The sequence below is a fragment of the Lissotriton helveticus genome, chromosome 7, assembly GCF_964261635.1.
Source record: "Lissotriton helveticus chromosome 7, aLisHel1.1, whole genome shotgun sequence".
Lineage (NCBI taxonomy): Eukaryota > Metazoa > Chordata > Amphibia > Caudata > Salamandridae > Lissotriton > Lissotriton helveticus.
The window spans coordinates 1,861,476,374-1,861,500,303 of record NC_136068.1 but is presented as its reverse complement, the minus strand read 5'-3'; the positions used below and the strand labels follow the sequence as shown (position 1 = coordinate 1,861,500,303).

The 23,930-nt window shown below is 41.6% G+C and overlaps 1 protein-coding gene across 1 annotated transcript in view; it reads right to left on the bottom strand.

Moving 5' to 3' along the window:
• Positions 1-23,930, bottom strand: part of LOC144770841 (DBH-like monooxygenase protein 2) — a 323,758-nt gene that overhangs the window by 76,700 nt on the left and 223,128 nt on the right. The window contains exon 11 of the mRNA XM_078655624.1: positions 23,645-23,750. Coding sequence (XP_078511750.1) covers positions 23,645-23,750 — 106 coding nt within the window. The remainder of the gene's footprint in view (positions 1-23,644; positions 23,751-23,930) is intronic.

The window sequence follows — 23,930 nt, the reverse complement described above, 5'->3', positions numbered from 1 at the left end:
TGATCCGGCCCTATAAGCCCACAAGAGCTTTACGCTCCGAAAATAAACATCTCCTTCAGACAAAGAGAATTAGGAGAGCCCGTTCAGGGGGCAGGAGTTTCTCTGTCCTCACAGCGCGCGCCTGGAACTCCCTCCTGCTCGCACTACGCTCCGAACCTAATCTTCTCAGATTCCAAAAGCATCTGAAAACGCATCTCTTTCCAGAATAAACACAGCTTCTCTTCTTCCATTAGTTGCCTGCCCTTGGTTCTATAAGCGCTGGGATGCCCCTGGGTAACCGTGCGCGGTATAAAATTCAATAATAATTAACTTCAAAAGCCTGATCAACAATCTTCTCTACATTTTTCTTTTTCTTATAAAAAGCAGCTCTCTGTTTTCCTTTCCTAATGTTTTTTAACAAATTTAAAACCACCCTATTGCGAAGCATTCATTTACGAATGTCTCTAAACTGATTCTGCCTTCTATTCCGATACATATTATTCTCTCCTGCTCCAGTAGTAAGATTTTTTGAGGGCCTCTCCTTCCTTTTCAAATTTACTCTCTCCTTCTCTTTTTCTCCATGATGTCCAACATTTTTTTTGGATCTACATATGTTCCGTAAGAAAGACTTAGTTATCTTACCAGGAGCTACTTTCCTGTTTTTTGAAGTCTTTGTTGTGGAGGAGTGCTGTAATTCCGATGCTGTTTTTGTTGTTTTCCGCTTATAATTTTTCCTTGTTCTTTGCCTTGAGGGCATCTTTCCTTACTCTTGAAATCTTGATTTCAATCTGTGTTAAAGAAAAAAATAGCACATTATAGACCACTATTATCAAACAACAAAGCAATGACAAAAAGCAAACGGTCTATTCAGGGTTACCGATCAGGTATGGATTCTCCAGGGGTGCAGAAGAGGTGAGACCTCTATTGAAGAGTGTAGTGGAAGAGAGGTATGTCCACAGGTACAAAGAAAGTGAGACCTGTGTCTAAGAGTGCAGTAGGAGATAGGCTTCATGAAGTCTGGTTCACAGCACTCTTACACACAGGCTTCACCACCTATGCTTCCCAGGAAAGGCCTCTCTCCCACTACAGTCTTGAACATAGGCCTCATCTCCTCTGTACCTCTGGACATGCCTCACCTCATCTCCACAATCTACTTCCTAATCTGAGGTAACACAGGTGACATTATTGTGTACAGGATGAAATATATGTATTTAATCATGCAGACACTATTTATTCCTTCTCAAAAATCTAAAAGTCATTCATTCTCACCAAAATCGTTGTTTAAATAACATTTTAGACATACAGTGCAGGTCCTATGTACAAGCATTCAGTGTCCATGACTACAGTGGAGAGGACTAACCTCCTCTCACCCTTGGACAAGCCTTACCTCATCTCTGTCCTCTGGACAGGCCTCAATGTATTGAGTATAATTGATGGTAACTAGGTGCAGATGAAGTGACGCATGTCCAAGGGTGTAAATAAGTTGAGGCCTGTCTAAGCATGCAGATTATTTGAAGTCTATTCAGGGTTGCAGATGAGGTGAGGATTGTCTAGGGGTGCAGAAGAGGTATGCCCTGTATTGAAGAGTATAGTTAAAGAGACGTCTGTCCACGGGTGCAAAGAAGATGAGACCTTTGTCTAAGAGTGCAGTGGGGGATAGGCTTCATGAAGCCTAGTCCACTGCACTCTTAGACACAGGTCTCACCACCTACGCTCTCCAGCAAAAGCCTCTCTCCCACTACAGTCTTGAACACAGGCCTCACCTCCTCTGTCCCTCTGGACATGCCTCACCTCATCGGCACAATCTACTTCCTAATCTGAGGTAACACAGGTGACATTATTGTGAAAGGATGAAATATATGTATTTAATCATGCAGACACAATTTATTCCTTCTCAAAAATCTAAAAGGCATTCATTTTCACCAAAATCGTTTTTTAAATAACATTTTAGACACACAGTGCAGGTCCTATGTACAAGCATTCAGTGTCCATGAGTACAGTGGAGAGCACTGACCTCCTCTCACCCTTAGACAAGCCTTACCTCATCTGTATCCTCTGGACAGGCCTCAATGTATTGAGTATAATTGATGATAAGTGGGTGCAGATGAAGTGACACATGTCCAGGGGTGTAAATAAGCTGACACATCGCTGTTTTCCATAAATAAGGCCCTCAGTGTACTTCCTAATCTGAGGTAACACAGGTGACATGATTGTGAAAAGTTCAAATTTTTTTATGTAATCATACAGTGGAGCAGCGTGGCTCAGTGGTTAGAGGCGGCAGACCCAGAGGCTGAGATCTGCCGTGGACCAGGGTTCGATTCCCCGCCTCGGTGGGTCTCGGGCAAAAAAATTCCACGGACTCGACAATTCTCGCTCCGGTGCCTACTCGACTCACGGGGTCACACTCTGTGACTCTGGGCAATAGCTTGCTTAATCTCCACTACGGCCCCTCGCGGCGGGATGCCTGGCTTTCACCTTGTGGATACCCTGCTGGGGTATCTCACAGGGGAATACCAGGACAGGTTCCCTAAGCAAGCGCCTTGATACCTTCGGGTGATACGTGCGCTATATAAGTCGCAATACATTTACATACATTTACATGCACACATTATTTATTCTTTCTCAAAAATGTAAAAGTCATTGTTTTGCCCCAAAAATGTTTTAGTAGTGTAATGAAAAGCTTATACATATGATCTTTTCTCTGTTTTTCAAATGTTATTCTAAAATAAGATTGTGAGGCCTAAGCTCTTGAAATCTTGATTTCAATCTGTGTTAAAGAAAAAAATAGCACATTATAGACCACTATTACCAAACAACAAAGCAATGACAAAAAGCAAACGGTCTATTCAGGGTTACTGATCAGGTGAGGATTCTCCAGGGGTGCAGAAGAGGTGAGACCTCTATTGAAGAGTGTAGTGGAAGAGAGGTATGTCCACAGGTACAAAGAAAGTGAGACCTGTGTCTAAGAGTGCAGTAGGAGATAGGCTTCATGAAGTCTGGTCCACTGCACTCTTACACACAGGCTTCACCACGTATGCTTCCCAGGAAAGGCCTCTCTCCCACTACAGTCTTGAACATAGGCCTCATCTCCTCTGTACCTCTGGACATGCCTCACCTCATCTGCACAATCTACTTGCTAATTTGAGGTAACACAGGTGACATTATTGTGTAAAGGATGAAATATATGTATTTAATCATGCAGACACTATTTATTCCTTCTCAAAAATCTAAAAGTCATTCATTTTCACCAAAATCGTTTTTTAAATAACATTTTAGACACACAGTGCAGGTCCTATGTACAAGCATTCAGTGTCCATGACTACAGTGGAGAGGACTAACCTCCTCTCACCCTTGGACAAGCCTTACCTCATCTCTGTCCTCTGGACAGGCCTCAATGTATTGAGTATAATTGATGGTAACTAGGTGCAGATGAGGTGACGCATGTCCAAGGGTGTAAATAAGTTGAGACCTGTCTAAGCATGCAGATTAGTTGAAGTCTATTCAGGGTTGCAGATGAGGTGAGGATTGTCTAGGGGTGCAGAAGAGGTATGCCCTGTATTGAAGAGTATAGTTAAAGAGACGTCTGTCCACGGGTGCAAAGAAGATGAGACCTTTGTCTAAGACTGCAGTGGGGGATAGGCTTCATGAAGCCTAGTCCACTGCGCTCTTAGACACAGGTCTCACCACCTACGCTCTCCAGCAAAAGCCTCTCTCCCACTACAGTCTTGAACACAGGCCTCACCTCCTCTGTCCCTCTGGACATGCCTCACCTCATCGGCACAATCTACTTCCTAATCTGAGGTAACGCAGGTGACATTATTGTGAAAGGATGAAATATATGTATTTAATCATGCAGACACAATTTATTCCTTCTCAAAAATCTAAAAGGCATTCATTTTTACCAAAATCGTTTTTTAAATAACATTTTAGACACACAGTGCAGGTCCTATGTACAAGCATTCAGTGTCCATGAGTACAGTGGAGAGCACTGACCTCCTCTCACCCTTAGACAAGCCTTACCTCATCTGTATCCTCTGGACAGGCCTCAATGTATTGAGTATAATTGATGATAAGTGGGTGCAGATGAAGTGACGCATGTCCAGGGGTGTAAATAAGCTGACACATCGCTGTTTTCCATAAATAAGGCCCTCAGTGTACTTCCTAATCTGAGGTAACACAGGTGACATGATTGTGAAAAGTTCAAATTTTTTTATGTAATCATGCAGTGGAGCAGCGTGGCTCAGTGGTTAGAGGTGGCAGACCCGGAAGCTGAGATCTGCCGTGGACCAGGGTTCGATTCCCCGCCTCGGCGGGTCTCGGGCTAAAAAATTCCACGGACTCGACAATTCTCGCTCTGGTGCCTACTCGACTCACGGGGTCACACTCTGCGACTCTGGGCAATAGCTTGCTTAATCTCCACTACGGCCCCTTGCGGTGGGATGCCTGGCTTTCACCTTGTCGATACCCTGCTGGGGTATCTCACAGGGGAATACCAGGACGGGTTCCCTAAGCAAGTACCTTGATACCTTCGGGTGATATGTGCGCTATATAAGTCGCAATACATTTACATGCACACATTATTTATTCTTTCTCAAAAATGTAAAAGTCATTGTTTTGCCCCAAAAATGTTTTAGTAGTGTAATGAAAAGCTTATACATATGATCTTTTCTCTGTTTTTCAAATGTTATTCTAAAATAAGATTGTGAGGCCTAAGCTCTTGAAATCTTGATTTCAATCTGTGTTAAGGAAAAAAATAGCACATTATAGACCACTATTATCAAACAACAAAGCAATGACAAAAAGCAAACGGTCTATTCAGGGTTACTGATCAGGTGAGGATTCTCCAGGGGTGCAGAAGAGGTGAGACCTCTATTGAAGAGTGTAGTGGAAGAGAGGTATGTCCACAGGTACAAAGAAAGTGAGACCTGTGTCTAAGAGTGCAGTAGGAGATAGGCTTCATGAAGTCTGGTCCACTGCACTCTTACTCACAGGCTTCACCACGTATGCTTCCCAGGAAAGGCCTCTCTCCCACTACAGTCTTGAACATAGGCCTCATCTCCTCTGTACCTCTGGACATGCCTCACCTCATCTGCACAATCTACTTCCTAATCTGAGGTAACACAGGTGACATTATTGTGTAAAGGATGAAATATATGTATTTAATCATGCAGACACTATTTATTCCTTCTCAAAAATCTAAAAGTCATTCATTTTCACCAAAATCGTTTTTTAAATACATTTTAGACACACAGTGCAGGTCCTATGTACAAGCATTCAGTGTCCATGACTACAGTGGAGAGGACTAACCTCCTCTCACCCTTGGACAAGCCTCACCTCATCTCTGTCCTCTGGACAGGCCTCAATGTATTGAGTATAATTGATGGTAACTAGGTGCAGATGAGGTGACGCATGTCCAAGGGTGTAAATAAGTTGAGACCTGTCTAAGCATGCAGATTAGTTGAAGTCTATTCAGGGTTGCAGATGAGGTGAGGATTGTCTAGGGGTGCAGAAGAGGTATGCCCTGTATTGAAGAGTATAGTTAAAGAGACATCTGTCCACGGGTGCAAAGAAGATGAGACCTTTGTCTAAGAGTGCAGTGGGGGATAGGCTTCATGAAGCCTAGTCCACTGCACTCTTAGACACAGGTCTCACCACCTACGCTCTCCAGGAAAAGCCTCTCTCCCACTACAGTCTTGAACACAGGCCTCACCTCCTCTGTCCCTCTGGACATGCCTCACCTCATCTGCACAATCTACTTCCTAATCTGAGGTAACACAGGTGACATTATTGTGAAAGGATGAAATATATGTATTTAATCATGCAGACACAATTTACTCCTTCTCAAAAATCTAAAAGTCATTCATTTTCACCAAAATCGTTTTTTAAATAACATTTTAGACACACAGTGCAGGTCCTATGTACAAGCATTCAGTGTCCATGACTACAGTGGAGAGGACTAACCTCCTCTCACCCTTGGACATGCCTTACCTCATCTCTGTCCTCTGGACAGGCCTCAATGTATTGAGTATAATTGATGGTAACTAGGTGCAGATGAGGTGACGCATGTCCAAGGGTGTAAATAAGTTGAGACCTGTCTAAGCATGCAGATTAGTTGAAGTCTATTCAGGGTTGCAGATGAGGTGAGGATTGTCTAGGGGTGCAGAAGAGGTATGCCCTGTATTGAAGAGTATAGTTAAAGAGACGTCTGTCCACGGGTGCAAAGAAGATGAGACCTTTGTCTAAGAGTGCAGTGGGGGATAGGCTTCATGAAGCCTAGTCCACTGCACTCTTAGACACAGGTCTCACCACCTAAGCTCTCCAGCAAAAGCCTCTCTCCCACTACAGTCTTGAACACAGGCCTCACCTCCTCTGTCCCTCTGGACATGCCTCACCTCATCGGCACAATCTACTGCCTAATCTGAGGTAACACAGGTGACATTATTGTGAAAGGATGAAATATATGTATTTAATCATGCAGACACAATGTATTCCTTCTAAAAAATCTAAAAGTCATTCATTTTCACCAAAATCGTTTTTTAAATAACATTTTAGACACACAGTGCAGGTCCTATGTACAAGCATTCAGTGTCCATGAGTACAGTGGAGAGCACTGACCTCCTCTCCCCCTTGGACAAGCCTTACCTCATCTGTATCCTCTGGACAGGCCTCAATGTATTGAGTATAATTGATGATAAGTGGGTGAAGATGAAGTGACGCATGTCCAGGGGTGTAAATAAGCTGACACATCGCTGTTTTCATAAATAAGGCCCTCAGTGTACTTCCTAATCTGAGGTAACACAGGTGACATGATTGTGAAAAGTTCAAATTTTTTTATGTAATCATGCACACACTATTTATTCTTTCTCAAAAATGTAAAAGTCATTGTTTTGCCCCAAAAATGTTTTGTAATGAAAAGCTTATACATCAAATGTTATTCTAAAAAAAGATTGTGAGGCCTAAGCAGGAGTGCAGATAAGATGAAGCCTGTCCAGGGGAGCACAAAAGGTGAGGCTTGTGTCCAAGAGTGCAGTGGACAGGACTAAACTGGAGTAGTGTGCAAAAAAAAGATGAGCCTCATTTATGAGGCCCTGTGTCAGTTTTGCACTGCTGATGCATCACTTTTTGTGACGCATCTGCGGCATAAAACATGTGCCTTGTTGCGCCATATTTAAAAAGTGACGCATGTAGGTAGATGCGTCACTTTTTAAACCTCTGCGCCACATTATACCTCTGTCAGGTGTAATGTACACAGAGGGGTCATTTCCTTTCATAAAGCCTATCCCCCACTGCACTCTTAGACACAACCCTCACCTCCTTTGCACCCCTGGACAGACCTCTCTTGCACTACACTCTTCAACACAGGCATCACCTCCTCTGCCCCCCTAGACAATCCTCACCTCATCTGCAACCCTGAATACACCTCAACTCATCTGCACCATTAGACAGGCCTCAGTTTATATACACACTTGGACACGCCTCATATCATCTGTACCCTGTTACCATCAATGATACTCAATGTACTTAGTCCTGTCCAAGGGGCACAGATTAGATAAAGCTTCTCTAAGGGTCAGAGGAGGTAAGTCCTCTCCATTGCACTCATGGACACAGGCCTCAACTCTTTTGCCCCCCTGGACATACCTCACCTCATCTGCACAATCCACTTCCTAATTTGAGGAAACACAGGTGACATGATTGTGAAAGGTTCAAATAGTTTTATGTAATCATGCACACACTATTTATTCCTTCTCAAAAATATAAAATCAATTGATTTGCCCCAAAATCGTTTTTGTAATAACATTTTAGAAACAGAGCGCAGCTCCTATGTATTGCTGGAGTTGCGTCACTTTTGTGACACACTCCAGCAATGCGTCACTTTTGCACTTACAGATACGTCAGAAATACTGACTTATCTGTAAGTCCTTGCTACAAGATGCGTCATACATTAAATATAACGCATCATTGGTGTCGCAAGGAGTGCGCAGTGAAAAGTGACGCATCGCTGTTTTCATAAATAAGGCCCTCAGTGTGCTTCCTAATCTGAGGTAACACAGGTGACATGATTGTGAAAGGTTCAAATATTTTTATGTAATCATACACACACTATTTATTCCTTCTTAAAAATGTAAAAGCCACTCATTTCCCCCAAAATCGTTTTTTCAATAACATTTTAGAAACCGAGCGCAGGTCCTAATTACAAGCATTCAATTTCACTACTGAAACTCATTGATTTGACCTAAAATCGTTTTTTAAATAACATTTAAGAAACAGAGCGCAGGTCCTATGTACAAGCATTCAATTTCACTACTGAAACCAATTGATTTGCCCTAAAATCGTTTTTTAATTAACATTTTAGGAACAGAGCGCAGGTCCTATGTACAACCATTCAACTTCACTACTGAAACCTCACTATTTCACAAAATAAAAATCCTCTATCTTGCAAATGTAGATACCAAGCATTATCAAAAAGCATGACACAAACCAACAGCAAAGAAGCTCAGGGCCTCATTTATGAGGCCTTGCGTCAGTTTTGCGCAGCTGATGCGTCACTTTTTGTGACGCATCGGCGGCATAAAACATGTGCCTTGCTGCTCCATATTTAAAAAGTGACGCATCTAGGTAGATGCGTCACTTTTTAAACCCCTGCGCCACATTATACCTGCGTCAGATATAATGTATGCAGAGGGGGCGTTCCCCCGCAAAAAGCCTCGTAATAGTGACGCAGTGAAATCTATGAGATTTCACTGCGTCACTTTTAGGACACAGTTACATCAAAATCTTGCGCCTGCCTCACAGTAGGCATAACACTGAGGCAAACGCTTTCACATGGGGCTTTCCCCATGTGAAAGGATGCATTGCTGGAGTACAAGCATCCCATTTCAGTACTGAAAACTCACTATTTTACAAAATACATTTCCTCTCTATTACAAACATTCCTACCAAGCATTACCAAATAAATGACACAAACCAACACCAAAGAAGCTCAGTCTGCTTCCTAATCTGAGGTAAAACAGGTGACATGATTGTGAAAGGTTCAAATATTTTTATGTAATCATGCACATACTATTTATTCCTTCTCAAAAATGTAAAAGCCATTCATTTGCCCCAAAATCGATGCTTCAATAACATTTTAGAAACACAGTGCAGGTCCTATGTGCAAGCATTCGATTTCACTACTGAAAAGTCACTATTTTATAAAATACATTTCCTATCTCTTCCAAACATTCCTACCAAGCATTACCCAAAAAATGAAACAAACCAACAGCAAAGAAACTCAGTCTGCTTCCTAATCTGAGGTAACACAGGTGACATGATTGACAAAGGTTCAAATATTTTTTTGTAATCATGCACACACTATTTATTCCTTCTCAAAAATCTAAAACCAATTGCTATGCCCCAAAATCGTTTTTTGAATAACATTTTACAAACAGAGTGCAGATCCTATGTACAAGCATTCCATTTCAGTACTGAAAACTCACTATTTTACAAAATACATTTCCTCTGTCTTGCAAACATTCCTACCAAGCATTACCTAAAAAATGACACAAACCAACAGCAAAGAGACTCAGTCTACTTCCCAATCTGAGATAACACTAATGACATGTTTGTAAAAGATTCAAATATTTTTATGTAATTATGCACACGCTATTTATTCCTTTTTAAAAATGTAAAAGCCATTGATTTGCACTAAAATCGCTTTTCAATTAACATTTTAGGAACAGAGCACAGGTCCTATGTACAAGCATTCATTTTCACTACTGAAACCCATTGATTTGCACTGAAATCGTTTTTCAATTACCATTTTAGGAACAGAACACAGGTCCTATGTACAAGAATTCATTTTCACTACTGAAACCCATTGATTTGCACTAAAATAGTTTTTTAATTAACATTTTAGGAACAGAGCACAGATCCTATTTACAAGCATTAATTTTCACTACTGAAACTCATTGATTTGCACTAAAATCGTTTTTCAATTAACATTTTAGATACAGAGCACAGGTCCTATGTACAACCATTCAACTTCACTACTGAAACCTCACTATTTCACAAAATACAAATCCTCTATCTTGCAAATATTGAAACCATGCATTTTCAAAAAGCATCACACAAACCAACAGCAAAGAAAGTCAATGTGCTTCTTAATCTGAACTCTCTTTCTATATTGAATAAATTATAACTCACCTTTACAAATGCTTTGGGAGATTGAGAACAGTGTCAGATACACACACCAATATTTCTTTAGCAGAGCAAAAGGTATGTTCTCCAGGCACTGCAACCATTAATGGCACAGAAAACATCTAATTCTACACACATATTCCTCATGGTAACCAATCAAAACTCTTCCCTCTCTATTTTCAAATCAACACCCTTCCCCCCCTCAGCCCTTTCTACCTGTTACCATAGCAACTCCCTCCTCACTGAGCTCTCAGGGTTAAAAGTTTATTCTACAATGTTGCAAATGAACTCAGCAAGGATGTTTGACCTATCAATACACCAGCTTATCAGGTACAATCTTTCTTTTAATGACTTTTTCTTGACCATTCAAATGACTTCTTTCACAGAACAGAACCATGCACCCTAACATTCAGTTTTCAACTATCTGAATCCACCAATCATTGCTTGTGATTCAAGAGCACTGAAACTCTACATTTTTTTTTGCAAACTCCTAGTGTTCCAACTGCCATTTCATTCCTACACTTCATCTGACTGCACCAGAACCTCCTCTCACCATGTACTCTGTCTGGATTATTGGACATAGCTACATTCACTGGGCTCAAAGGTATGCAGCTATCAGAAATTTTCACAACCTTGATTTACCAAATGTGCACATAAAATGGATTGGCCAAAGAGGATTGAGATGTCATCAATTGATACCATTGGTGAAAACCTTTTACCATCTGCCACACCCTGACCTCATAATTTTGCACGGTGGTGGAAATGACCTAGGCACTTTGACTGGGGTAGGTCTGGAGATGCTTTTAAAGGAAACCTTTGAGCAGTTGATGACACTTTTTCCACAAACTGCCTTGGTATATTCCAATATATGCCAAAGACAGAAATGGAAGTGGTCCAACCAATTTTGTCCACAATTTGAGAAAGCACGGAAACATGTGAATAAATCTGTTTCTGCTTACATGAGAGACTATGGAATGGGTTCAATATACAACAACAACTTGCGTTACAACATGCAAGATATCTACAGAGGAGATGGTGTGCACTTCTCAGATGAGGGGAATAGAATATTCCTCCTGAATTTAAGACTATGCATTGGTACCTACTTGTAGGTACCTAAATCAGCCACAGAACCCAAAAGCTCTTTTCAGGGCTACCCTACCTCTGATCACTCCAAATGATTTTCTTTTTCTAACTTTTTTCACTATTTTTCACCAAAGTACGCTCCCCGGTACGCTCCCCGGTACGCGTACCGGACGCTCCCCTCGCGAAAAAAAAATAAAAAAATGGGGGGGGGCCTATATGGGCCTCGTAAGACCCTCTCAGAAAACCTAGGGGGTCAGGGAGTACCTACCGTGCCCCCTTATACCGATTCCCAACGTTGTTTGTCCTCCATTTTCTGTCTCAAATCAACCGAAATACAAGATGGAAGACTCCCGTTGCGCTTACCGGTACGCGTACCAGGGCGCTCACCGGTAAGCGCTCCCAATTTTTTTTTAAAGTTAATTTACATAAAAACCTCTGTAGAGAAGTTCACCAAATATAGAATAGGCAATACTACATATAAGTCCCTACCATTTTCCCAAATTTGGTGGAATTCCATTGAGCCATTTGGCCTGTAGCCCTGTCTAAATATCCTGAGGTAAATTACATGACAAAAACACATCTGAAGTGTTAGAATTTACAACCAATTAAAATGTTACTTTCATTTTCTACTATTATTTCATGACATTTGATTGGTTATGTACATGAATATATATAAAAAAGAGAGGGAAACACAGCCATTTTGACTACTACTTCCTGAAGTACATTTCAAAAGGATTTTCACTGAGAACTTCAACTGCTTTTTCAAAGGTAAGTTGTTATTTTGGAAAGTGAAGTATGTTGTGCACTTTAAGTTAATTTGGAAAACATTTTCTGATAGTTATATACTATCCCTCTCTAATAGTTATTGATTGAGATAGACTTCTCTGTTATAGTTATGGATGGAGTTAGGCTTGTCTTGTATAATTATGAATTTACTTAGGCTTTATCACATACACTTTTTTATATTTCTACTTCCAGCCTGATACCATACACTGCCCAAAGATAACTTCACTGTTAAAAAATCAAAACTACCTGTCTGAACTTACACCCAACAGTGCCCTATCTCTACTGATATATTTATTTTTTATGCAATTTACAGCTTGAAAATGGAAGGAGAAGCAAATATTTCTTTGGAAGGATAAGCAGATATTTCTTTCGAAATAGTTCTTCAAAACAATCCTGAGGCAGACTTGGACTTTATGGATCAGTCTCTAGACGAAGAGTTAGTTAATTGTGTGGAACAATTGGAATCATGGACTGAAAATGAGGACATTCCTGACGATATAATGTTGGAAGTGTTATTAAATTTTTAAAAATCAGAGCAATACATTTTTATTCAATAATTAAAAATTGCTCTACACATTATTCTTTTTTATATGTAATTCATGAAATAGTACCAAAATGATTATAATATAAAGTCAGACTTATAGTATACTGTGCAACTTTTTTGTGTTACATAGTAATTTTGCTCATAGTTACTTCCTTTCTCCCACTTTATTATCTGCAATGTGTATTTGACATCTCTTTTTCATCTCCTGCCTCCATGTTGTTTCTGCTTTCCTGACAGACTATGGTATGGATTCCATATACCACAATAACTTCTGTAACAACATGCAAGATATCTACAGAGGAAACGGTGTACATTAAATTTAAGACTCAGCATTGGTACCTACATATTGGTACTTAAAACACCCAAACAACACAACAACTCTATGCAGAGCTACCCTCCCTCTAATCACTTTAAATTATTATTTTCCTATTTCACTGGGTTTTCCCCGTGGTACGCTCCCTGATACGCTCCCCGGTGCGCGTACCGGGAGCTCCCCCCGCGAAAATCGAAAAAAATAAATAAATTGTTTTTGTCCCGCGGAGCCTTTTATGGCCCCCACATCAAACCTAGGGGGTCAGGGGTGGTCTACCCTGCCCCCTTTTGCTCATTTCCCCCTTTGTTATTGCCACCTCTTGTGTCTCGATCCTACCGAGACACAAGATGGCGGCTGCTCTGGACTGTTTGGAATGTTTACAGACACCCGAGAGCCAATCAGCTTTCCGCTCGCGAACTCGCGTAGCGCGCTGGAACGCTCCCCGGTGCGCGTACCGGGGCGCGGTTATAGATATATATATTTTTTTAACCCAAATAACTCAAAATCCTCTAGAGCACATATCTTGAGACATAGCAAAGGCACATCGGGCTACCAGTCCCTACAATTTTGCAAAGTTTGGTGAAAATCCATTCAGCCGTTCGAGCTAAAAGTGAGTCCAACCGCCCTATGGAAATTAACATGGGGAAAACACGTTTTGGGACCCCCCTTTATCTCGACCCCGATTGACGAATCCCCCCCAAACATTCAGGGAAGGAACGGAGAGCCGGGAGGCAAATTTGAGGAAAATTTCAGGCAGATTCCTCAACCGGCGCCAAAGTTATTCCCAATAGAATGTTGCGATTTCCCTATGGAAAACAATCCTAACTATAACTACCTACTGGCGACCGCCAGTAGGTAATATGTGTGTGTGCGTGAAGGGGTGTGTGTGTGTGTGTGTATGTATGTATGTATATATATATATATATATTTTTTTTTTTTTTTCTTCATTGTTCATTGCCACAAAAATCACCAAGGCTGCCAAACTGAGGAGGTTGTTCTGATGTGCAGGTGAATACACAATTGAATCCCAAAACTCCTCCACAAAGCAGATTGGGCACTTACAGGGTCAATAGTCACATTTTTATTAATGAACAGACGCGTTTTGGCACACAGCCTTTGTCAATGCTCGTTCTAATGAAGACAATACAGTCAATCAGTTTCATTTAAATTTCGTGAAGCTGCGGTTCCATTGGCGATCTGACTTCAATCCCTTTTGCCACCTTATCAGCAAGTGCAGAATCCAGGAAATTTCTAATGGTGGTATTATACAATTAATGATAAATGCACTGTCTGCGCTCCATCATAACTCCAACTGTCCCATTAGCGTTTCACGTTCTGATTAATATTAGGTCCTTCCACATGATATATTTACCTTTCATTGGCTGCCCATCGATCATCATGGAGATGTTCTTAATTGTATTTGTTAATTTCTAGTCCAGCGCCCGTTACACCTTCCGTGTCTCTTCACCAACCAACAGACTGGCCCACGCCTGACACTTGCGATGTAAGGACAGACATAGAGGGATATTCTCAATATTCTCAACATAATCTCATTTACCATGCGTTTTTTATCGCCATGTACCGCGGGAAATTATCACTGTGTTAGCGGCGTATTCACAACACGCCGCTAACAGGTGAAAGTTTCAGGGAATGCCAGTGAAAACTGCTGCGAAGGCAATAGGTAATCCGGTGTTAACGGGCGAAAACTACTGATGGGCCCATTATCGGCAAAAAACATCACGTTAGCTAGCCAAACAAAGTTTTTTTGTCTCTAATTCAAAAACAAATGCAAAATGGAGCCGCCAGGGACAAGTGCAGCACACATCAACAACCACTGCAAGCCACCCAACATCCAGGATGACCAGAATGAGAGTCAGGATGCCTCGCTGGACCTGCGTATGGAGCCTGGATGCCTCGCTGGACCTGCGTCTGGAGTCTGGAGGCCTCGCTGGACCTGGGTCTTGAGCCTGGAGTGGGAAGCGGAGGAGCTGTGGAGTCGATGAGCCGTGGTGGCAGACATCGAGGTGTGACAAACGCCCGTGCCTGGTGGTGAAGTCTGGCAGGTCGCATGGAGACACGTTGCTGACCTGTGTGAGAAGACTGCCTTGTGCTCCTTGAAGCTGTTAATAGTAGAGGGGCTGCTGTGCCCCACTGTAGGGAGGTCTGCATTGCATACTATGATCCACCACTACACTGGGGTGCAAGGAGGGGATTACCAGTGGTGGGTGCCACCTATTTGCATCACAGGCCGGATGATGTTGGGCTGGCTGGACACTGTGGAGGGTGAGGCTCCTGACCTACACTGAACTTTTGTGGCAGGAGCTCTGCAACTGCACGCCTAAGGGGGCACTGCTGCATCAACTGCATCTGCAGGTTCACCAGCGGACTTGGCAGTGACTGCTGTACCCAGGCTTGTGAAATCCCACCTGGCTGAGGCTCCTTTTGGCTGAGTCACGATTTGGAGAGAGTGCAGTGGATTGTGCCACAGTGTCAATGTCCAGGTAAGGAGAAGGTGGGACGCATAGGGCAGGACACCTGAGGGTCGCGTCAGCCAGGCATAGCACACGTAGATGACGCATCCCCCAATGGGGGCTCATCCGCTATGGCAGAAGAGCGCGGCCTCACTGCTTTCAAGCAGTACAGAGGAAGAACAATCATCACATGATGATAACTTACTGATGTAACTGTGCTATGTTTCCTTTGCGGGTGGGAAGGTTGGTAGGACTGCTCCAAGCACGGAGCAAGGCATGGGCGGATTGGCATGCCAACTCAAGTGCGCAATTACTGTTTGGTCGGCCCACTCAGGCTGCCCAAAGCAGTCATGCGTACTTCCCTGTTCATAATGCAGGCTGCATTACAGCCTGCATGGAGAACATTCCCACTCCTTCAGCCCCTGGCTGCATGCCTTGTCTCATTGCCAATTACCAATCCCACCGGTCTATCGCAGCATTGTGATTGGCTCGGGGGGAGCCTGGCTGCCTACTTCCTGTTCCTGAAAGCTGATGCAGGAGAGCAGGAGCAATGAAGACATGGAAACCGGCTTTAATGTAAGAATCCCCTTATTAAAATATTTACAACACCCGCTCACACACACATCCCAGCATCCACGCCAGATCCAGTGTTCTTTCCAGCATTTAACACCTCAACAGCTGTCCAGCCCCCCAGACACTTCCCAATGGTGGCTGCTGTGTGCCCATGCACAGCAGACGTACCACTCGAGTGCCAAAGGCACATACGTGGTTGCAACACATGCCATAACATTGAATTCCATTTCAATGCATACAAGGCACATTGCAACAGGAGATTAGGTGTTGCATAGCGGAGACATTAATATCGCTATTCACTTCAAAACTAACCTTTGCACCCCAAAGCCAAGGTAAAATTGATACATGTATAGCGCACTACTCACCCGCAAGGGTCTCAAGGCGCTTGTACGAATACCGCTGTGGAACCCATCCTGGCTTTCCCTGTGAGGTGTCCACTCCTGGGCACCCCCAAGGTAGGGGCCAGGCATCCTTAGCGTTGTGGGGGCCGTTGTGGAGATTAAGCAAGCTATTGCCCAGAGTTGCAGAGTGGGACTCCATGATTGGAATAGGCACTGAGGCGAGAATTATCAGGTCCGTGGAATTTTTGAACCCAAGACCCGCCGAGGCAGGGAATTGAACCCTGGTCCCTGGGCTAGACCTCTGCATCAGGGTCTGCCACTCTAACCCTTGAGCCACACTTCTCCAAGTGAACCCTGGAGTTTCTTTTTGAGCCCCCATAACACACCCAAAAATCCAAAACACACCCCAATTTTCATATTTCACCCCAAAACACACCCTAATTTTCAAATTTACCCCAAAACACTCCCCATTTTTCATATTTTACCCCTGAAACCCATAACCACCCGGAAAACTACTGACCTCACAATGCATTGTAATCAAATGTGATGTAAAGGCACCTGCTTTTTCAGAGTTGTGATGTTAAAGATGTACAGCCTGCGTTGTACTGTTCATCTCCCAAGCCAAAGTAAACCCATAGGCTATGCTCTTTGTGTCCGTCTGGCCCTGGACCATGCTCAGCACCAAGGAGCCTTCCTTTTGAACACTCTACCGCTACGAGGCCAGCACCCTCCTTGCCATCAACTCTGGACGACCCCTCGCCTGCCAGTAGAGACGTGGGGGGGTGGTCTGGCCACGAGGGAGAATGGCCGCCTGAGAGAAGAGCTCCGCTCCGGGAGGGCACCCATCCAGTGGCAGCCTCATTTACAGTGAGCTTGGGGCTCATAAATAGACATTTTCCAGAAGGTAAAATTATCTGGTCAAGAACAGTGTATTTTGTTCTGACTGGTGACCTTTTTTTGGAGGGCTTTTCTCAAGCTGAAGAATGCCTGAGGAGACGAGCGCAGCCGGGCCTTTGACCTCATGACCTATTTGGAATCCCTGGCCTAGCCTAATGAGGAAGACCTGAAGAGAGGAGCATTTGGGGGCCTTGCCTAATGCACAGGCCTACCTTCCTGTGAACACATGAACTTGACAGCAGAGATATGTGAAGCAGGCAATTCTCTGGTTTTCAACTTTGAAATGTGAAGTGGGTTTGAAATGTGAAGTGGCTCTATGATTTGTTAATCATATGTGTTGATATTGTTTGACATATAATGTGAGGGAGAAATTTCTACATTCAGTTATTCAAGAGGACTTTTCTACCTGATCTTAGCCATTCACCATATCAGTTTGTATGGGCCATCTATTGGATTGCTTCATCACCTCATCAGCCAAAAAGAGTGTATATGTCCGTCACTCTGTCAAGACAACATAATATTAAGTAAATACAAACTGCTTCATCTTTTTTGACAACTTTGCCCGCTATTGTTCTTTACATCTTTAAATATTTGAGGCGGCGCCCGATTTTCCTCAGCATGTATTTTTTATGAAATTGTATTATTACCTTCACCTATGATATATATAACTTGCTCAGTTTGAGATATTGCATTATATGTTGTATTGCTATTTTCTGCTTATTGTTGTCAATTGTGAATTTGTATTCATAATTGCTTCTCACCACGTTACATCAATACGTTACTGTAGAGCGTCTATGAAGCGCAACATACAAATGTATACTAATAGGAATGGGAGTAAAATACCTAAACAACCACTCTTTACAGAAGTTTTGAAACAATCTACTGCTATGCCAACGAAAGGGAACTCGTCCTCTTCAATGAATATGCCCCAAGCTGCGCCCTCTCACGGTGACCAGACTTTAACAGACACCGTGCAACGTATATTGCAGGAGCTTTCTGGGGTCAATCGTCGATTGGAAGGGATGGATATCACAATTACATCTCTGGCTGAAGAAACTAAATCGATTAGAGCAGACCTTACAACTTTTCATACTAGAATTGAAAGTCTTGACTCTAAAATAATAGCCATGGAGAGTCGCCTTGATACAGTCCAAAGCTCAGATCAAGATCTTCTCTTTTTGCACAGCAAAATCATTGACTTAGAAGATCGCAGTAGAAGAGACAATCTCCGCTCCTTTGGCTTTCCGGAAAATATTGAAGGACACAACACAAAAATATTCCTCTGTGATACCCTTCCAATAATGACTGGAATTTCCTTTACTTCACCTCTTGAAATTCAACGAGCTCACAGAATTGGCCCTCTACGCACAGACCCTGCTGCGCGCTCGAGGCCAATTATTGCCTGTTTTCTTCGTCATGAGGAAACCCGACAAATATTGACTGCAACTCACTCACAAGGCTCTTTTCTTTTTAAGGGTCATAATATTCACGTAGCAGAGGATTTTTCTAAAGAGACGAATGAAAGACGGAAGGCGTTTCTCTCAATGCGGCCTCAACTACGTCAGTTAGACATTAAATATGGGTTGTTTGAGCCTGCACGCTTCCGTATTGCCAAAAATGGAGACACCAAGGACTTCTATGACCCTGAACTTCTACAAAAATTCTTAGATGACATCAAATCTCAGGACATGGATACGCAGTCCTACCATTGTGAACAGTTCCAACTGTCTTCTTCCTTTTCCCCACAACTACCAGTGCAAAGCCCACGAGCATCTAGTAACTCCAGACAACGGGGTAAAGACTTGAATAGAGTCAATCCTTCTCAGGAAGATAAAGACTCAGCTTTGCATTCTGTCTCTACACTTACAAAGGAGCTGCAGAAAGACAAATCTAGATCACCTCTTAAAACTCCTTCAGATGCTGACTGAATAGTTTACTATTATTTAACTGTCTGTTTCTGTGCTTTGTTGTACTTTTGCCATATCTTTTATTCAATTTTTATTTTTCTTCATCAGTATTACTATTAGATAACTTATATTCAGTATTATTTTTCTGCTATGAGATGTTTATCTACCTATTATTAAATTGCCTGTTATATGCTTAGACATAGTTCTTAGTAAATTGCATATTTCCTCAATCCCTCTTCGGAGTATTGGAATTACTGTATCTATTTCTGTATATTTTATCATTCCTATGTTGCTCAATGGATTAAGTTAGGTATTGGTATTCCCTTTTATACGTCCAAATTCTATGATTATGCATATTCCCCCCCTTATTTTATTCTATAGTGCAACACGTTACCCTTCATTATAGTATATCATTTTAATATGTATTTCTCTAGCTATAGCTTGGATATTAAGTGCTAATATGCTATGTGCCTTTTGAGTTCTTTTAATTATAAGTGCTTATCGGTCATTCATATTTTGTTAAAAGCTGCTGTTATTTGAATTCCTCATAATTTTGCCATCATTTATTGCACTCTTCCCATACTGTATTCTTACTGTTTTCTTACTGTTTTACCATGTTGAGGTTCTGTTTGTTGATATTTCGTTAATAAGCTGTAACAAGATACTGCAGGGCATAATCTAAGATAGTCATTATAGTATTTGGCTTATTAATTACTACCTAAGGCATTCTTAAATTGTTTTTATCACTCCTCTATCATATTCTACTGTATCTATATCTCTTTGTTAATTCATTCCCCAGGGCTCCTTACCTTACACTATCATTCACTCCACTGATCCATACTTTTTCTTTTCCTAGATGGGGTCCTGTCCCGCGGCGGTGCTCTAGTGCGCCCAGGCCCACGGTTCACAGTCTAGGTTTCCTAACTTTTCTTCATATCTTATTCTCACATCCACTTCTTCTAATCTCCCTTTACCCTACTTATTTCTATTTCTATTTATTCTTTCAAATACATAACTTCTGCCTCATTTCTACTTGACTACTCACATACATCTATCCTGTTTGATTCCCTCTTTCTCTGCACTATTATCTTATACGTTTCTGATACTATCACCTCTTTTCTTACTTAATAACCAGAGTAACTCCCTCTCCTATTCTGCCCTACCCCCTATGCTTCTTCTTTAATATTTCTTTGAATATTTTCCACTATGACTCATGCTCATCCTTTATCTATTGTTACATGGAATGTACATGGTCTCACCCATTACATTAAAAGAAAGAAAGTTCTTTCATATTTGCAGTCCAAACATGTGGACATAGCTTTATTGCAGGAAATGCACCTGGATGAAATTGAATCTAACAAACTCAGTAGAGATTATGTTGGGAAGGTAATTCATAGCAGCATACGTAGGAATGACCCCACCAACCCTAACCCTGTCCGTAAATGTGGAGTGGCTATTCTTATCCGGAGATCGCTTCCCATTACAATTTCCAAGACATGGTCAGATCCTGATGGTCGCTATGTCTTCGCTAAATTACGAATTGGGAATTCTTCAATTTGTCTTGGATCCATTTATGCTCCGATTGGTACTAAAAAACAATGTTTCCTCCAATTGAATCGTTTTCTTACTGAGATCAATGCTTCCATCATCGGAGGGGACTGGAATTTGGTTGAAGATCCTATCCTCAACAAAACGGGTGAGTTTGACAGGGTTAATGCAGCAGATAGCGGAAGTTATCGCCCTATAGCCCTCTTAAATTTGGATATTAAGATTCTAGCTAGTATTCTTGTGTCCCGTTTTCGCAAAGTGTTACCCTCCTTGATACATAATTCCCAAGTGGGTTTTGTCCCAGGCCGTTCTTCCCGAAATCATCTTCGTACATTGGCTCACACGTTATGGACTGCTAAACATCTTCCAGAAGATGCCTTGGCTCTCTCACTTGATGCTGAGAAAGCATTTGATCGCATTGAATGGGAATATCTCTTTACAATAATGCATAGATTTGGTTTGGGTGATCAATTTATTAATAAAGTACGTTTATTATACGATAGCCCATTAGCTCAAGTCAACTGTGGAGGTTTCTTATCTACCCCATTTCCAATTCGCAGAGGTACACGCCAGGGTTGCCCATTGTCCCCTCTTCTTTTTCTCTTAGCGATGGAACCTCTTGCTGCTGCAATTTGCCAATCTGACAATATTACAGGTATCCCCCTTCCAATTGGCCATTCTAAAATTTATTTATATGCAGATGACATTCTTCTTACTCTTACTAACCTCCCCCGATCACTGCCAGCCCTTCTTCAAATTATTAATGATTTTTCCTCCTTTTCTGGTTATAAAATAAATTGGGACAAAAGTGAAGCGTTACCTATTTCGGTTGGCACTATGAAATCAGCAATTTTTGGATTCCCTTTTCACTGGCAATCTTCACACCTTAAGTATCTCGGGATTCTGATTACTAGAGGTTTGGAAAATATGGTTGCGGATAATTTAGCTCCTTTATTTTCTCAAATGCAGAGGGATTTTGATAAGTGGAAAGCTCTAGGATTATCTTTATGGGGTAGAGTTCAAGCTATTAAGATGGTTACTTTACCAAGATTCATTTATGTTTTGGGTATGCTCCCCCTCCAAATTCCATTAGTTACTATTAGATCAATCGACTCCAAGATAAAGCTCTTTATTTGGGGCACAGCTAAACCGCGCCTTGCTGCTGCTAAATTAAAGGCCCATCAGTTATATGGAGGCATGGGTCTTCCATCCATTGAACATTATTCACTTGCCCTACACATTTCTCAGCTCTCATATTTTCTACCCAAATCTAAAGACATTCCACAATGGGTATCAATTGAACGTCATCTCCTATCTCAGGATTCAGGACTATCCCTTTTATACGGTACTGGTACTAGTTCTTTGGATCCTAAAAATCCTATCTTATCAGCCCTGCATAGTCCTTGGCAGAGGGGTCATCGCATATTAAGTTCGAATCCGCGAATTCACATTAAAGCTCCCTTGTGGAATAATTCAGCTATTCGTATCAATGGTCGTACTTTATCCTGGCCTTTGTGGAGAGAAGCAGGCAATTCTTTTCTGGATCAACTCTTACATGATGGAGATTTTAAAACTTTTCCCCAACTTTGTGAGGAATTTAATCTTCCACTCCTACATTCCTCTAAATACGTTCAACTTCAACAATGTCTTAAAAAACAATTAGGCTCTCCACCTTGGTTGCCTCAGGTTTCTTCAATATTATCTTATCTGCAACTATGGGGGAAGTTTAAGGGGGTGACCTCTGGTCTTTATAAAAACTTTTTGCTCCCTCTTTTTTCACAACCTCTCTCACATACTCTTCGGACTAAATGGTAATCTCGCTTATCTATTATGTACTCCAATGCTCAATGGGATCAAATTCTGAAGGAGTTGCACAAAGGCGTTCGAGAGGTGCGTCTCAAATTCTGTATCTTTAAAATTCTTCATGATTGGCACTGGTCACCGGTTAAATTACATCAATCTGGGTTATTATCGCATACTTCTTGCTGGAGATGTTCTAATCCTGGTTGTGACATAACACATATAATTTGCAAATGTCAACGCAGCAGACCCTTCTGGATCTTTGTTGGCAAAACTTTGAACTCTACAATGGCATTAATTTTACCACTTACATCTGCCACCATTATTTTACATGACTTCTGTGGTTTTCCAAAACTTTCTAAGCCACAGACTTGTCTTCTTCACACTGCTTTGGCTACAGCCGGAATTTGCATTTTACGCCATTGGAAGTCTTCATCTGCTCCCTCTTAGGAAGAATGGTTGGTGGCAATGATGCAGACAGCCTTACATGAACGCAAAATTTACAATCTTCAGGACCAAGCTGACATCTTTCTTCAAACTTGGTCCCCCTTTTTGGAAACCACATTGGATGATGATTCTAACCAAACTCCCTCTTCTAATGTGTATCCTTTACCTACTTAATTTTATTATCTCATATACTTTTCCTGTACTATTTCATTCTCTTTATCCTTTCTCTTTCCTTCACTCTCCCTCCTACCCCCCCCCCCCGTTACCCTGGCACCCCTTTTTTTTTTCTTCTTTCTTTTAATCTTGATTATATTTATTTAGTCATTCCGTTACTTACATATAAGATACATTCATACCTTTTGTATTGTTATTTTATAACAGATTGTAGAGTATGTACTGTTAACTTTTTCCTTATCTCTATTACTAGGAGTACATTTCATAATCTATCAATTCATTATTCTTTTCAAATATTTGCCAAATAAGGTTTTCTTATTTACCTTATTCACGTTGATATTTACTATGTATTTTATTGCATAATTCAATAAAAAATTTCAACACAAAAAAAGAAATGTAGAGACTTAAAATGGTATATTACACAAGAGCATGGAACATAACAGACTCCCTTCATTAATCCCTGAGTTCAGGGACTACAACCTTCTATAAAGAACTGAACATATAACGGCTCAACCATTGTAGTTTTACATCTACAGTTTAATATACCCTCATGCACAAATGTCTTTTTTTTTAAATTCTTTATATGGAAATAGAAAAAAACTTACATTAGAATGAGTCACTAGATTATACTGGGTTGTGTCCTTTGTTGCCTTTTGCAGCAGGGTAATATTATCAGGGGTCCAGAGTATAGAGTTCAAAGCACTGGGATGCCTGCAAAGAAAAGATCGATTGGTTAAAAAGGCGAACCAGCATTACCAAGCGCACCCCGCCGCTTGCAGAAGTCTGCAAAGTGCGGCGGAGTTTGTTGGTCTCTTCGTGGAGTTCCACTGCAGAACTCTGCAAACTCTGCCGAGGCTTAGTCACAAAGAGAGAAACAGGATTCTAATTAGG